We start from the raw sequence: 16,657 nt of genomic DNA, 5'->3' as shown, positions 1-16,657 counted from the left end.
CTGATGCCAGTCTACAGGACAATTGCTTAATGTTTGCTCTTCTATTCTGTAATTGATGAGAGTTGGTATGTGCTCTGCATGTGACCAAGGTGAGAGATTCTGCTGGCATGTAGTTTGTGTCGGCTTGTATGAGTCTGACTTGTCTGACTTTTCCAATGGGAAGAGTATTGCTGTTATGTATATGCACTGCTGCATTTATAAAAGTACTGTTATTGGTATTCGTGTTCAGAATTGGTGTTGAGATTTGCAACATAGGCTTTAAGAAGTTTCTTTGCAGGATTTAGTGTTACTTCACAAAGTACCTGACAGTTAAGGGATTTTGTATTGCTAATATTGAGGTGCTACCAGAATCTGAATACATCTTTCCTGTGTATTTATATTGCAAGATCCTGTCGTGTGTTGAGAGGTTTGCCACTGTAGTAGACTTATGTCTGGTCAAGATATGGGAAAATGTAATTATATTTAAAAATATTGGTTTTTCAGTTATGTATGTGGTTTACGCTGATGCAGCTGTTAGGCAGACTACTTAGAAATCCATCATCAAGTGCATTCTAAGGCCTTATTTTGTAGTATCCCAAGAAACACTACTCATACCTATATACATAGTGCCCACCCATATTAACTCTGGGCCCACCCAAAATGTCAAGTCTGGCTACGCCGCTGCATTCCACCAGGGACTTTTTGTATTGGCCTTTATAAAGCAGGAACCTTTTTCCTACTTATATAGACGCCCTGTTATAAAATTAACCCCCACACACTAGCATGCATATTTTTCAGCTAAACATGAGAAACTATGGGGCTCATTTTCAAAGCACTTAGACTTACAAAGTTCCATAGATTACAATATAACTTTGTAAGTCTAAGTGCTTTGAATATAGGCCTCTAAATCTCATACATCATATCACTGGCTTCAGAGCACTTCAATATAATTTAAAGTGGCAAACTAACATTCTCGGAAGCACATTGAGCAGAGCTAACAGTAACTGCACTGCAGGGCTGCTTCTGCATCCCCTGTTTGAAACTCATAGACTGCAGCAGACTACTAACTAAAGCAGCGATTCCCAAACTGGGTTCCACAAGCTGATTGTTCCGCATGCGAGGAAGTCGGCGGTGTGTGCTTCAGCTGCTGACACTGGCACTCCTGCACATGCTCAGTTCAGCAACATGAACTGAGTATATGCAGGAGTGCTGAAGCACAGTCAATGTCCTCGCTGCTCAGGCAGCAAGGGCACGGGTCTCTTCGGCTAAACTAAATCAAAGGTAGGCTTCTCCAAAGTAGCACGAGATAGTCGGGGAGGGGAAAGATGCTGGGTCGGGGAGGGGAAAGATGCTGGATCGAGGGTATGGTGGTGGTGGTGTGGGGGGAGGGGGGTGGTGTGAGAGAGAAGAGGCGGTGGGAGAAAAGGGGCGGTGGGAGAAAAGGGGTGGTGGGAGAAAAGGGGCGGTGGGAGAAAAGGGGCGGTGGGAGAAAAGGGGCGGTGGGAGAGAGGGAGAGACATTGGACCCATGGGTGGAGGGGGGAGAGCACAGACTATGGGGAAGGGAGATGAGTCTCAGGGGGAAGGGAGCCGAAGCTGGATGGGACTCTGGGGGGGGGGAGGGGAAGGGAGCCGAAGCTGGATGGGACTCTGGGGGGAGGGGGGGGGGCTCTCACTGTGTAAAAAAATATGCCATTGTAAAAAATTTGGGACTCACTAGAGCACAGTAGTTCAAAGCTGCTAGAGAGTGGCATAGGAGGTATAGCCTTTATTCCTCCAGGTGGCTGCAGACACATGTCTCAGGAGTTATGCTTGCAAAAGTACATTTGGATCATATTTCATGGAAAATTATTCCAAACAAATTAGGGGTGGGCATTTAATGCACTATTAATGCAAGCAATTTATTAAAATGTTAACTACGATTACATTTTTTAAAATCATGATCTAAAATTTTAACTCCTGTCTGTTGCCCAGCATTGCTTTCTCTCCCATGCCTATCCTATTTCAACTTGGCGTAACATAGCAGAGGGAAGGCTTCGGTGTCAATAACAAGCAGCATGTGGGAATCACTGCTGAAGACCCTATGAAGAGCCAGATAAATAATAAGATAAATGTGGAGGGGGGGATGATGGACTTGTGTATACTTGGAGGGGGGGTCAGCAGCAGGAGAGGAGAGAAATGGGGGTCTGTGTGTCAGGGTAACAGGTTTAACAGCAGAAGGGGAGCCACTTGGGTGTATATACAGGGGAAGGATGCAGTAGGAGAAAGAAAGGTAGGTACCTGTATGGAAGGGAAAGGGGAGCAATGTGCTGTGGGAAGGAAGTGTATGTATGCAACTTTTCATTATATTCAGCAGGTTTAAAAAATTTCCATGCAGTGGGAATTTAATTGTTGCTCACCCCTAAAAAAAATCAAATGTACTGTAACATCAAAGTAAGATAAACAGAAATGGGTTCCACAAAGATATCAATAGAAATCAAAATAAAACATGGAAAAGAAAATAAGATGATACCTTTTTTATTGGACATAACTTAATACATTTAATAATAATTTATATGTCCAATAAAAAAGGTATCATCTTATTTTCTTTTCCATGTTTTATTTTGTTTGATTTCTATTGATAACCTTAAGAGTGGACTAACACGGCTACCACACCTCTCTACAAAGATATCAGAAAGATTGGGTATGACAACACTCATTAAAATGTAATGCTTTACAAACTACCTGAAAGATTTGATACAGTCTGCATTAGCATCTCGCACTGATCCCAGAGCGTTGTCTACATGCTGGCGGTAGCTGCGTAAAGCAATTCGAACCCCTTCCATGTGACCATCCAGTCTAGAGTACAGAGAGCTGCAGAGGGCAACCAGTCTAATACAGGAAGGAAGAGGAGAAAAAATAAGTGTCACATAAGAATCCCCAACGTGGCTCTATTAATGCAAATCAAACCTAAAAAGAATCCTTTAAGGGACAGGTGCACTATAAATCCAACACTGAAAAACCCAATCCCTAATACACCAAATGAGATATTCACTCAAAAAGAAACTTATGTATGTGAATGAGGGGAATTCAGTACAGGCTGCACCCGCAGCACAGCAACGTTCAATGAGCTAAGCCGTTTGTTTCACGGCTAACATGAGGCTCTATACATCACAATATCTCCTTGTGTGGAGTGGTAACATTTAAAGTCTATCAGTCTCTTGCACAAAATCTTCAAAATTTTGTTTTTAATATTTTTTGTATCAAAGTATGTCAAAACCCCCCACCCCGATTATAATATCCTATTTTCACATGCAATCATGTCTCATATAAGCACATAAGTAATGCCACACTGGGAAAAGACCAAGGGTCCACGACAGCGGCCAATCCAGGTCAAGGGCACCTGGCAAGCTTCCCAAACGTACAAACATTCTATACACGTTATTCCTGGAATTGTGGATTTTTCCCAAGTCCATTTAGTAGTGGTTTATGAACTTGTCCTTTAGGAAACCGTCTAACCCCCTTTTAAACTCTGCCAAGCTAACTGCCTTCACCACGTTCTCCGGCAAAATTTTCTCCGATTTGTTTTAAATTTACTACACTGTAGTTTCATCGCATGCCCCCTAGTCCTAGTACTTTTGGAAAGCGTGAACAGACGCTTCACATCCACCTGTTCCACTTCACTCATTATTTTATATGCCTTTATCATGTCTCCCCTCATAGTTCAAGAATATTTGAAATAGTCCAACTGCATACTTGTCAACGGCAAAACCACCAATAACATAAAGAGGCACCGACCATATCATGCAGGGTAAACACTTATCTTAAAATCCCCCACTGAGCACGTCCAACAGAGCACTCTGTTTCGGAGAACCTTCCTCAGAGACGGCAGGTGCTGTAAACTCCCATCCAAGTCGTGAAGATTTTCTTCCAACTCACACCGTAAGAAAATCTTCATAACTCATTTAAGTAGTACTGCATCTTCAGGTTTGAAACTTGTGCATCATATACTGATTTTTCAATTATTAAAGAAGGCCACACCTTGAGTACTGTGTGTATTCCTATGTATAGTTCATAGTCAAACTGCTTGGTTTTCTTACTTATCAGATTTGGTAGCATTCCTGAAAGTGGGCTCCAAGTTAGAAACTGTTTGCTGGAAGTGCTTGTTCTCGTTCTTCATGCTATCCTTCACCAGGTTAAATTCACTTTTCAGCCTTTTCAGAGATTCTTTCACACCCGCACAATGAGATTCCACCCGCTCCTGGTGAAGGAGGAGCTCCGCTGAGAGGAACAAGAAAGAAAGACCGTACTGTTTTCAGCTTTAGGCACCTACAAGCAGATGATCAAAAGCCCTGCGCTGTTCCAAACAGCGCTCTAAAATAGCGCTGGAACAGCGCAGAGCTTTACCGTACTGATGATCAGAGATATTTGCATGCAATTATCTCTGATCATGGGGTAGAAGTGCGGGAGAATAGTGCCTGAGCATGCGCTCAGCACAATCCTCCCGCACTTGTTTGACAGGTCTGGGAGGAGTGGCCTAGTGGTTAGGGTGGTGGACTTTGGTCCTGGGGAACTGAGGAACTGAGTTCGATTCCCGGCCCAGGCAGCTCCTTGTGACTTTGGGCAAGTCACTTAACCCTCCATTGCCTGCCACATTGAGCCTGCCATGAGTGGGAAAAAGTGCGGGATACAAAAAAAAAAAAAAAAGTCCAAACCTGTCACACAGGGGCTGGAGGTCCATGGGACCACCAGGCCCCAACTACCCCTGCACCGAGCAACCCTGAGGTTCCCCCCTCCCCCAGGTTCAGGGAGGGCTGGAGATCCGGTGGGTCTCCAGCCCCCCTAACCCCCCAGCAAAGGGTCCCTGATGGTCCAGTGATCATTCCACTCCCCTCCCTACCCCCTACCTTGTGGGCTGGAGGAGGGAGGTAGCCTGCTTTCCTCCTCTTCCTACAATGCCGCAAAATGGCAGCGCTCAGCCCTGCCCAGTGTATCCTTAAAAGGTGTGTAGCCCCACCCAGCGCATCCCAGGATACACTGGGAAGGGCTGGGCACCGCCATTTTGCGGCGTCAAAGGAAGAGGAGGGAGGCAGGCAGGCAGGCTACCTCCCTCCTCCAGCCCACAAGGTAGGGGGTAGGGAGGGAGGTAGGGAGGAGGGTGGATTGATCACTGGACCACCAGGGACCCTTTGCTGGGGGGTTGGGGGGGGCTGGAGACCCACCGAATCTCCAGCTCTCCCTGAACCTGGGGGGGGGGGATCGTCGAGGGGACCAGAGGTCCACCAGACCTACGGCCCCCTGTCGCTGGGGTCCAGGTTTGCTTTGTTGGGGGGGGGGGGGGGCCTGTTAGCATGCAAATGCATGCTGGACAGGGCTCACCATTCCTCCCTAATGATCTGCAAACCTTAACGCAAGCTTGGAGCTGGCATAGGGTTTGCCACGGCCAGCGACCCAATCTTTGTCGCACTGGTCGCTGATCATTGGGGATGAATATGTTTAGCCCTGTTTTGCATGCACTTGCATGCTAGTTGCGTTCAGAGCCCTCGAGGGAGGTAGCAAACGCCAGCACTAGTATGGCGCTAACAGCCTCTAGCGCTGGCGTTTGCTTCTGATCATCCCCCTGCTAGGGCCTGATATTCAAAGCATTTATGCTCCTAACTTTGAGAGCTATGGACTAGATTCTATATATGGCATCGAAAAAAGTTGGTGTGGAAAAAAAACATGCTTACCACTATTCTATAACCCGCGCCTTATGTTAGGTGCAATTTATAGAGTACACAGAGTGTCCGAACCTATGACTAAATTTAGGCACAACCATTTATGCCAACTAAAACATGATATAAATGCCCACGGCTAAATCAGGTGCAAATCGGGTGTATTCTATAACAGTGCGTGTAGCTTCTAGGAATGCCCACGACCTGCCTGTGCCTCTCCCATGGCTACACCCCCCTTTGAGATCCGTGCATTAGAGTTTACACACACCACTTTACAGAATACGCTTAGCAAGTTGGAGGCATAAATTCTACTTAGTGCCAATAACTGCTCGTTATCGGCCATTTATCGGCACCGATTGGCATGTTAAATAAGTTGTAAGTGCAATTTGGCTGCACTGCCAAATTTGCACACACAACTTTGGTCTCCATATATATAGAATCTGGGGGTATGACAATAAATTGGCCTCTTTGAAAATTTACTAGGGCTGAGTGCATAGACTTATACTCAAAATTTCCCTAACGTCTTAAAATTATGAGCATAAAAAGTGGGTGGAAACGGGCAGATTTAGGGCTGGAAAAAGAAGTTAGGAGTTTAGCACTGATTTTCAGCATTAGGGACTAGATTCAGTAAATGGCACCCAAATTTGGGGTGCATTGAGCGCTGTTCTTTAAACAGCGCTCAGAACTGGGTGCCATTTATATAATAGCGCACAGCGCTGGGATCTGTGTCCAAATTTGTGCATGAAGATTTACACTAACTGAAACCTGGTGTAAATTCTCACCCATAAGTGGGGTGCGGATCCCCCAAATTCTATAATACTGTGTGCATCTTTAATGAACACCCCAGATCTGGCCATGCCCCTCCCATGGCCACACCTCCTTCTTAGTTTTGTGCTAAAAATTTTGCATGCGCATCTTTATAGAACAGCACGTAGCAAGATGCATGTGCAAATCCAAATTGTTGCCAATTCACACCAATAATTTTTGTTAGTGTCCAATTACTGGCACTGATTGGCTCGTTACTCCATTAAATTGCACACACAAATTGGGCATGTGCACAAACTGAACATGCAGTTTTGAGTGCCTTATACAGAATCCGGGGGTAGGCTCATACATGTAGGCAAATGAATGGCAGGCCTAAATTTATGAGCATAACTTATAAGCCTCTAAATTAAGATGAATTTTCAGCTAAGAAGTAACACTCCTAAGTTTGGCTCAGAATAGAGCACAAATTTAGGAGGCTAACTTAGGAGCTCAGCATTTTCTGAATATCAGGCCCCTAAAATTTAGTAACATTTCAGCTGTATTTAGCTCCCTACAGTACAATTTAGCCTGAAACTTTGGTAATAGGCTAATATTCAAAACTATTTAACCAGCCAGGAATGGCTCCTGGCCGGTTTAATAGCATTTTAGCACCTAACTGTGGATATTCAGTGGGAGATAACTGATTATCTCTGCTGAATATTCAAGGTTAGCAGCAAGCTGCTAACTGGCTATATCACGCAACGTAGTTGGTTAGGTATGGATATTCAGTGCCAAACTGGCTATGAAACAGTTAAAATAGGACACATAAACAGCAGGCCTATTTTTAACAGCTAAGCACTTAACCAGCTAGCTCTAAATATCAACTTAACCGGTTAAGTTGCCGCAGTCAAAAGTGAAACCAGACATTCAGTGTCGGTTAACAGATACGGGCCGGCATTGAATTTCCAGTCTGTGCACCTGCGTCGGGCAGTCACCGCACACAGCCTGACGCCGACTGATTATTTGAGGGTGTGTAAAACAGAAGTTTCTAAATCTAGATTTCCAAAAATATAGTTGCTTAGTACTGGAATTCAGCAAGCATCTAACTTACATTCCATGACTTGGTCCTGCACAATTTTTAGGATTTGAAATTTAGGAGCTCAGTAGGGGGAAATTTTCATTTATGTAGATCTAGGTACCTAACTCCTTTAGTGTTCTTATTCTCTGTAACCCTCTCAGCTGTACTGGTATGGCAGGCATTATGTATTACAGTTAGATAAGTGCAACCAGTTACCGGCTCTGACATGGTGCACATCCTTTTGAATGCGCTGGGCCCTTGGCTCCTGCAAGTGGCAAAACAGCTCCAGTTCTGCTGCGAGCTCATCAGTCTTAGAAGCCACAATACTTTGGGAGTCAGACACAGCCTGGTGAAACCACATCTCCAAGTGCTCAAAAAAACCAAGGCGGATGCTGGAACAGATGAGTCAGGTCAGAGGAAAAAAAAAAAGGGAAATGATTACATATATGTGATTGTCAAACAGTTCTAGAATGTTTCAATGCCAAGGTGAGCATTTTCAGGGCCACCGGGGGGGGGGGGAGGGAGCCAAAATTCCCCGGGCCCAGCCTCCAAGGGGGAGGGCCCGGTGCCGGCAAGCTTCTTACTGCCTACTTGCTTCTGGGTCTCTCTCCTGCTCCTGTGTGCCAGGAGGACCAGATCATTGTATTAACGCGATAACCCAATCACCTGGGTCCCGGCACAAAGGAGCAGGAGATGGCAGAGGGAGGAGCAGTCAGACATAGGAAGGTAAGGGGGCAGCAGCCCGAATGTGGAGGGGCAGTCCGAATTGGGGGGGGGGGGGGGCATGGCGCAGTGGCCCAGGAGGGCGGGTGGTCAGCGGTCCTGCCCTGGGCCTGACTGTCTCTCGGCAGCTCTGGGCATTTTTTTTTTCAATGTCTATTCTTTTTCAGGATGTGATATTTATTTTACAGGACAGTGAGGGAGTCTATAGGACTTTCGCCTTAATGATACTCCTTCACAGTGTCAGAACCACATCAAGATTCATAGTCCCGCCCAAGAGGGAAGTGAAACCGGATGGGTGGAGCCAGAAAAGCAGGAACCAGGAAATATAAATGTTAGGGGCAGAGGCAGGTTAAGGTGGCCCAGAAGGAAATAGGAATGCCCTTGAGCATATGCCGCCTCCACCATCTATATGTGAATTGCCACTGCAGGTAGGTTAACCCTCACTTCCATATCATCAAGCTGATCAATCCATAGACTGGTGGGTTGTGTCCATCTACCAGCAGGTGGAGATAGAGAGCAAACTTTTGTCTCCCTATATGTGGTCATGTGCTGCCGGAAACTCCTCAGTATGTTCTCTATCTCAGCAGGTGGTGGTCACACACAGCAGCAGCTCTGGCTAGGCCTCCAAGCCTAATTTTTAGGTTTTGTTGAGTGCCTGGGGTTGAGGGCTCTTTTGAGCAAGTGCAAACCTGGTGGTGCCAGGTCCCTCCTTTTCTCCCCCCTCCCGCTGGCTCCGTTAAAAAAAAAAAAAAAAAAGTTTGAACGTCCTTAAAGGCGTTTATTTCGACGTTTATTTAAGCGTCTATTGCAGCTACTCACTGGGACACCAGGTCGTTACAACTCGGAGCGGACAGCAGGTAATTTTTACCTTTTTATAGCGGGCAGGGGGTTCCCCGATTCTTCTCCTCGTGGCATATGGCGTCGGAGGGCGAGGGCGCAAAGGGTCGCTCCCCGGGTCGCTTGAGCGCTTCTAGAGGGGATGCGGGGGTCTTAAAGCCTGATTCGCCCTTGTTGGGTGACAGTTTCGTGACCGATGAATGTCCCGGTCCTTCCTCCGGCGTGGCGGTTTTTCCCGCCATAAACGCCCATCCCCCGCTCCTCGCCTCCGCCATCTTGGCCGGCCACGCGGCTCGGACGGCTTCTTCTTGGGCCGCCCTTGAGGTTGGAGACATTAATACCATGAACGCCCTTAATTTGGGCGACGGCACAGAAGCGGCTAAAGTTAAGAGCCGTTCTTCCCGCGCGGCTCCTTCGCGGAGTTTCGCGCCGGACGCCATTTTGGATGCGCAGCATGTCTCTCCCCCGCTATTGCGAGCGCCGGTTGAGAGTGCGTCTAGGGCTGTTGCCCAGGCTGCGGAAGTGCACAGTCTGGGGGGTTTCTCCCCCGAGTTTGTTTTGCTGCTGCATCAGGCCTTCCTCATGTACAACGCTGCCCCTGCTCCCTCGTCTGGTAAAGAGGTTGAGGTTCCCAGAGGTAAACGCCCTCGGGTTGATTCCCAGGCCTTGGAGGAATTTGTCTCCTCCGATGTAGATGAGGGCAGCGTGTCTGAGGTCTCCCAACGGTCCTTTGCGGATTCCTTGGAGGAGACGGATCCCCGCTCGGATGGAGCGGATGACCCCTCTGCAGCGCGGCTTTTTAGCCCAGAGGATTTGCCCAACCTGTTGTTACAGGCCATGGACACTTTGAAGATTTCCTCTCCGGAGGACGTCTCGCCCTCAGCCCCTGTTGGCTCTGCCATTATGCTGGGGACGAAGCGCCCGCCTAGAACCTTCCACGTGCATGATGCCATGCACACCTTAATTTCGGCTCAATGGGATGCCCCAGAAGCGAGCCTTAAAGTGGCTAGGGCTATGTCCCGCCTCTATCCTTTGGCTGTGAGTGAACGTGAGGCCTATCTGTGGCCTACCGTGGATTCTTTAATCACTGCGGTGACTAAGAAAACGGCGTTGCCGGTGGAAGGTGGCACGGCCCTAAAGGATGCCCAAGACAGAAGATTGGAGGCGGCCTTAAGGTCGTCCTTTGAGGCGGCTGCTTTATGTTTGCAGGCCTCAGTTTGCGGCTCCTACGTGGCCAGGGCGTGCCTGACTATGGTGCAGCGGGCTTCCCCCTCGGATCATTCCTTGAGGGCTGATTGGCCGGCCCTGGAATCGGGCTTAGCCTATTTGGCAGACTTGCTGTATGATGTCTTGAGGGCCTCAGCGAAAGGCATGGCTCAGACAATCTCTGCGCGGCGGTGGCTTTGGCTGAAACATTGGTCTGCTGACCACGCCTCTAAATCCCGCCTGGCTAGGTTGCCTTTTAAAGGCAAGCTGCTCTTTGGGGTCGAGCTGGACAAAATCGTGACCGATCTCGGCACGTCTAAGGGCAAGAAATTACCAGAGGTCAGGGCTCGGGCTAGTACTCGTCCCGGTACCTCCAGAGGACAGTTGCAGGAAGCCCGTCGGTACCGCCCGGGCAAGTCGGGTTCCTCTGCCCCCTCTTCCTTCAAGAGGAATTTCTCCCCCAAGCAGCATTCCTTTCGCAGAGACCGCCGTCCCGGAGGTGCTCCCTCCGGTCCTCCCCCAGGGTCTCGTACCCAATGACGGGGTCTTGGTCCACGCCCCAGTGCAGATTGGAGGACGGCTGTCCTCGTTTCTGGGCGAGTGGACCACAATAACTTCAGACGCGTGGGTGCTGGAAGTCATCAGAGACGGCTACAAGCTAGAGTTCTGCCGACCCTTAAGAGACGGGTTTGTACTCTCTCCCTGCAAGTCTCCGGTCAAAGCTGTGGCAGTGCAGCAGACCTTGGACAATCTGATCCGCCTGGGCGCGGTCGTTCCGGTGCCAGAAAGTCAGCTTGGCAAGGGACGTTACTCCATTTACTTTGTGGTACCAAAGAAAGGAGGTTCTGTCCGGCCTATCCTCGACCTCAAAGGGGTCAATCGGGCCTTGAAAGTGCGGCACTTTCGCATGGAGACTCTCCGCTCTGTTATAGCGGCAGTGAAGGCAGGAGAGTTCTTGGCCTCCTTGGACATCAAGGAAGCGTACCTGCATATTCCCATCTGGCCTCCTCATCAACGCTTTCTGCGTTTTGCAGTCCTGGGACGACACTTCCAGTTCAGAGCCCTCCCATTCGGGTTGGCTACTGCTCCGCGGACCTTTTCCAAAGTAATGGTAGTCATCGCGGCCTTCCTACGAAAGGAAGGGGTACAAGTCCATCCTTTTCTGGACGACTGGTTGATCCGAGCCCCCTCTTATGCAGAGTGCGGCAAAGCTGTGGACAGGGTAGTTGCTCTTTTGAGCTCCCTGGGATGGATCATCAACTGGGAGAAGAGCCAGCTGCGCCCGACTCAGTCCCTGGAGTACCTGAGAGTTCGATTCGACACCCAAGTGGGCAGAGTGTTCCTGCCAGACAATCGGATTGTCAAACTTCAGGCTCAGGTGGACCAGTTCCTAGTAGCCTCTCCTCTTCGGGCTTGGGACTATGTGCAGCTGTTGGGCTCTATGACGGCCACGATGGAAGTAGTGCCCTGGGCCAGGGCTCATATGAGACCACTGCAACACTCTTTGCTGCAGCGCTGGACTCCGATGTCGGAGGATTATGCTGTGCGCCTTCCCTTGGACCCAGCAGTGTGCAAGGCGCTGAGCTGGTGGATGCAGACAGACAAGTTGTCTGCGGGAATGCCTCTGGTGACCCCAGAGTGGATTGTCGTCACGAAGGACGCCTCTTTGTCGGGCTGGGGAGCCCACTGCTTGGGAAGGACAGCGCAGGGGCTCTGGTCTCCTGCAGAGGCAAAGTGGTCTATCAACCTCCTGGAACTCGGAGCCATTCGGTTGGCGCTTTTGGAGTTCATCCCGGTACTGGTGTTGAAGCCTGTACGGGTCCTGTCGGACAATGCCACGGCTGTGGCCTATGTCAACCGCCAGGGAGGTACCAAGAGCGCCCCTCTAGCCAAGGAGGCTATGAATCTTTGCCAGTGGGCGGAAGCGAACCTGGAGCAGCTTTCAGCGGCCCACATTGCCGGAGTCATGAATGTCAAGGCGGACTTTCTCAGTCGCCATACCTTGGAGCCCGGAGAGTGGCAGCTATCTGCTCAGGCGTTCTTGGACATCACGAAGCGCTGGGGCCAGCCGAGCCTAGATCTGATGGCGTCATCGGCCAATTGCCAAGTGCCGCGCTTTTTCAGCAGAGGACGGGACCCTCGATCTCTGGGAGTAGATGCTCTTCTCCAACAGTGGCCGACACAAGAGCTCCTCTATGTGTTCCCGCCCTGGCCCATGTTGGGCAGGGTGCTAGACCGGGTGGCAAAGCATCCCGGCAGGGTAATCCTGGTGGGCCCGGATTGGCCCAGACGTCCCTGGTATGCGGACTTGATCAGGCTCTCAGTCGACGATCCTCTGCGGCTGCCAGTGGAGCAGGGCCTGTTACATCAGGGTCCCGTGGTGATGGAGGATCCCTCCCCCTTTGGTCTTACGGCCTGGCTATTGAGCGGCAGCGTCTGAGGAAGAAGGGCTTCTCAGACAAGGTCATCGCCACTATGCTGAGAGCGAGGAAGCGCTCTACTTCTACTGCTTACGCCAGGGTTTGGCGTATCTTTGCAGCGTGGTGTGAAGCAGGCTCACTTTCTCCCTTCACTGCTCCAATTTCTTCAGTGTTGGCGTTCCTGCAAGAAGGTCTGGAGAAAGGCCTGTTGCTCAGTTCCCTTAAAGTCCAGGTAGCGGCTCTGGCTTGCTTCAGGGGCCGCCTGAAGGGTGCTTCCCTGGCTTCGCAGCCAGATGTGGTGCGCTTTCTCAGGGGAGTTAATCACCTGCGCCCTCCTCTGCACTCAGTGGTGCCTGCGTGGAATCTCAACCTGGTGCTAAGAGCATTGCAGAAGCCGCCTTTTGAACCCTTGTCGAGGGCATCTCTGAAAGACCTGACGTTGAAAGCAGTCTTTTTGGTGGCTATCACTTCAGCCAGAAGAATTTCCGAGCTCCAGGCGCTCTCATGTCGAGAGCCTTTTCTGCAGTTCACTGAGGCAGGAGTGACTATTCGCACAGTGCCTTCCTTTCTGCCCAAGATTGTTTCTCGCTTCCATGTGAATCAGCAGCTCTGTCTCCCTTCCTTTCGTAGGGAGGACTACCCAGAGGAGTACTCTGCTCTTAAATATCTAGATGTGAGACGAGTCATCATCAGATACTTGGAAGTGACCAATGATTTCCGGAAATCGGATCATCTGTTTGTCCTGTTTGCAGGTCCTCGTAAGGGTCTGCAGGCTGCTAAGCCTACAGTGGCAAGATGGGTCAAGGAAGCCATTGCAGCGGCTTATGTGGCCGCGGGGAAGGTGCCGCCTATCCAGCTGAAGGCTCACTCCACGAGAGCTCAGGCGGCCTCGATGGCAGAGGCTGGATCCGTCTCCTTGGAAGAGATATGCAAGGCGGCAACTTGGGCTTCGGCTCATACATTCTCCAAGCATTACCGTTTGACTGTGGCTGCACGGGCGGAGGCCCGGTTTGGAGCTTCAGTGTTGAGGTCAGGGATTTCAGTGTCCCGCCCTGGGTGAGTACTGCTTCGGTACATCCCACCAGTCTATGGATTGATCAGCTTGATGATATGGAAGGTAAAATTATGTATAATCATACCTGATAATTTTCTTTCCATTAATCATAGCTGATCAATCCATAGCCCCTCCCAGATATCTGTACTGTTTTATTCTGGTTGCATTTCAGGTTCAAGTTCAGTCTTCAGTTACTTCAGAAAGACTTCGTGTTCAAGTTTTTTCACTTGGATTCTTCAAGAGTTAAGACGAGTTTGTGTTACAGTGAGCTGCTGCATTCCTCTCCCCTCCGTTTTACGGGGCTGGATTGAGACTTAAAATTCTGCCGGCACTCCCTCCCGCTTCGTGCGGCTGTAGGGCAGCTTTGTACCCCTCCCGCTTAGGCGGTGTTAGGGTCAGTCAGCTCCTCCCGCGGTTGCGGTTGCAGGATAAGCCAGATCCCCCCGCATCGGCGGGTGTGGTGTCCCTCCCCCACTCCGCGGGGATGAGCTGGACGGATTCCCCTTCCCCACTTGTGTGGGGATGAGCTGGGTTAATTCCCCTCCCCCGTTTCGGCGGTGGTGAGCTGGGCAGAGTGTCCCTTCGTGGGTGTAATTCTCTAAGTGCTGAGTCCTGCGGATGGAGCTTTGATATCGACATACTGAGGAGTTTCCGGCAGCACATGACCACATATAGGGAGGCAAAAGTTTGCTCTCTATCTCCACCTGCTGGTAGATGGACACAACCCACCAGTCTATGGATTGATCAGCTATGATTAATGGAAAGAAAATTATCAGGTATGATTATACATAATTTTACCTTCGAACCTTGCAGATTTTGTATTTTGACTTGAGGAACCAGGCCACGGACAAGTGTGCTACTGTGCTGAGAGACAGTAAGGGACACAGTGGCCTTGAAGGAGCAGGCCACACGAGGACTTGGCTGCATTTTGGACTGGCTTTATGTTGTTTTCATGAATGGAACAGGGCCCTGACCTTCAGCTGCAACCGTCCGCTGTATGGTTCTGTCTTACTTGGGCTCCAGGCACCACTGCTCACGTTACAAGGACTAACACAAGAATTATAGAGACAGATCATATCACAAATGTCATCTGAAGAAGGGGGTCTTTGTAGTCTTCAAAATTCATACATTTCATCCAATTTGGATAATTTCTTTGTTAATTAGAACCAGGGCCGCTGAGAGAGGAGGCTGGGGGGGGGGGGGGGGGGGGGGAGAGGGGATTTCACGGGCCCAGCTTCCAAGGGAGGCCAAGTGCTAGGGTCTTTTTCTTTCCTGCTCCCGTAGGGACCCGGGTGATTGTGTTAACTGGATAACCTGGTCCCAGCACACAAGAGCAGGAGAGAGACAGACCCCGGCGCCAGGCCCCCCCTTGGAGGCCGGGAAGGAGCAGAAGCACTGACGCATGTTGAGGGGCAGTGGCGGCACAAGTGAGGGGTGACTGCTATGCCTGAGTGGGGGGGGGGGGGGGGGGGGGACAGTGGCTGCACCCCAAATGGAGGGTTGGCGGCTGCTGAGGTCCTGCTATGGGCCCAGATCTGTCTCTCAGTGGCCCTGGTTAGAACCATATGTTCCCAGCACCAAGGCAACAGAAAACTTCTCTGCTACTTTTCACTTGATTAATGCCCCTTGTGATTTGTATACTATAAATGTAATCATTAGAGGGGGCATATTTTTAACTTGGTAGATTTACCTGGCTAAAGCCTAATTTTAACAGGAAATTCTTTTGACTATCAACTCCACTGATGATAAAATATTATGTATAAGAAGTATTACTACAGTGCAAAGTGTAAGACTATGTGTTTCTCCAATAGATTTCCAAAAATCATTTAATTTCCTTCTTATGGCTTGAGCTTATGTTGTAATGTTGATAATCTCAAATATAAAGAATACTCCTGTGGATAAAACATTCATCTCCAGCTGAAATATAAGCTGACAGCTTTCTGTGAATACTTCCCCTGCAACAGCACACTGCAGCTCTTGCTAAGACCCCAAACATCTGAATACTAACTCTTTCATTAGATCAGCAAATGTGTTTTCAGGAATCACAATCTGCTGCAGGCACTCAGGGAGGTCCTCTTCTACAATCACTTCTGTTATGAACAGCTCTTCTGTGGTAGGCTCAGCTAATGGCTCAGAAGGGAGGAGAGAGTATGAGCTCCCCTTAGAAGTGGTGAAGACGTCTACTGAAACACTGTCTTGTACTGACTTTACATCTTCCTCTGTCTGCTCCTGTGAAGACATAAAATAGGTAAGGTCAAGCCTGTTTTTGAGACATGTGCAATCATATGTGCACAGTTGAAAAACTTGTGGTAATATGATTACATAAGGTTTCAATACTGTAGAAGAAAAATGTGTTGAACTGATTTAAATTATTGCGAGGAAGAAGGAACAGGGAATGTAAAGGACCTGGACACCTCAAGCCCAATGCTCTCCTACTCCTTTATGGAATACAGGCAGCATATGAAAACCAGCTGCAAGTAAACCTGCAGCCAACAGAGGGCACCCAGGGTCTTCTAGTAAAAGGTTGCTAGGCACCCAAAGAAAAGTGAAGAAGGTTCAGGAAAACTCCTGGTTACCCAGGCAGGTTAGGAGGGAACTTCCTGAAATGAGGGAGGGCTTTAAAACTCCTAGAACTTGGCACTGGGAGGCAGAAGAGAAGGAGCATTTCTCCCCAACCAATGTAGAGGAGTGTGGTAGCCGTGTTAGTCCACTCTTAAGGTTATCAATAGAAATCAAACAAAATAAAACATGGAAAAGAAAATAAGATGATACCTTTTTTATTGGACATAATTTAATACATTTCTTGATTAGCTTTCGAAGGTCGCCCTTCTTCGTCAGATCGGAAATAAGCAAATGTGCTAGCTGACAGTGTATATAAGTGAAAACATTCAAGCATTACTATGACAGTCTGACAGGGTGGGAGG

General features: G+C 49.1%; 1 protein-coding gene across 4 annotated transcripts in view; it reads right to left on the bottom strand.

The window, feature by feature from the left end:
- The window catches only part of CCDC180 (coiled-coil domain containing 180), a 153,611-nt gene that overhangs the window by 68,983 nt on the left and 67,971 nt on the right, over positions 1–16,657 (bottom strand). For all 4 annotated transcript variants that reach the window (XR_003942606.1, XM_030207751.1, XM_030207752.1 and 1 more), the window contains 4 exons: positions 15,742–15,962; positions 7,710–7,885; positions 4,058–4,238; positions 2,703–2,849 (listed from right to left, as the gene is read on the bottom strand). Coding sequence is in view for 3 of the 4 variants with exons in the window: in XM_030207751.1 (XP_030063611.1) it covers positions 2,703–2,849; positions 4,058–4,238; positions 7,710–7,885; positions 15,742–15,962 (725 nt within the window). In the remaining variant the exon portion in view is untranslated. The remainder of the gene's footprint in view (positions 1–2,702; positions 2,850–4,057; positions 4,239–7,709; positions 7,886–15,741; positions 15,963–16,657) is intronic.

This window comes from Microcaecilia unicolor, chromosome 6 (assembly GCF_901765095.1).
Source record: "Microcaecilia unicolor chromosome 6, aMicUni1.1, whole genome shotgun sequence".
NCBI lineage: Eukaryota > Metazoa > Chordata > Amphibia > Gymnophiona > Siphonopidae > Microcaecilia > Microcaecilia unicolor.
Note: the sequence above shows the minus strand (reverse complement) of the source record. Positions and strands in the feature narration are given on the sequence as shown.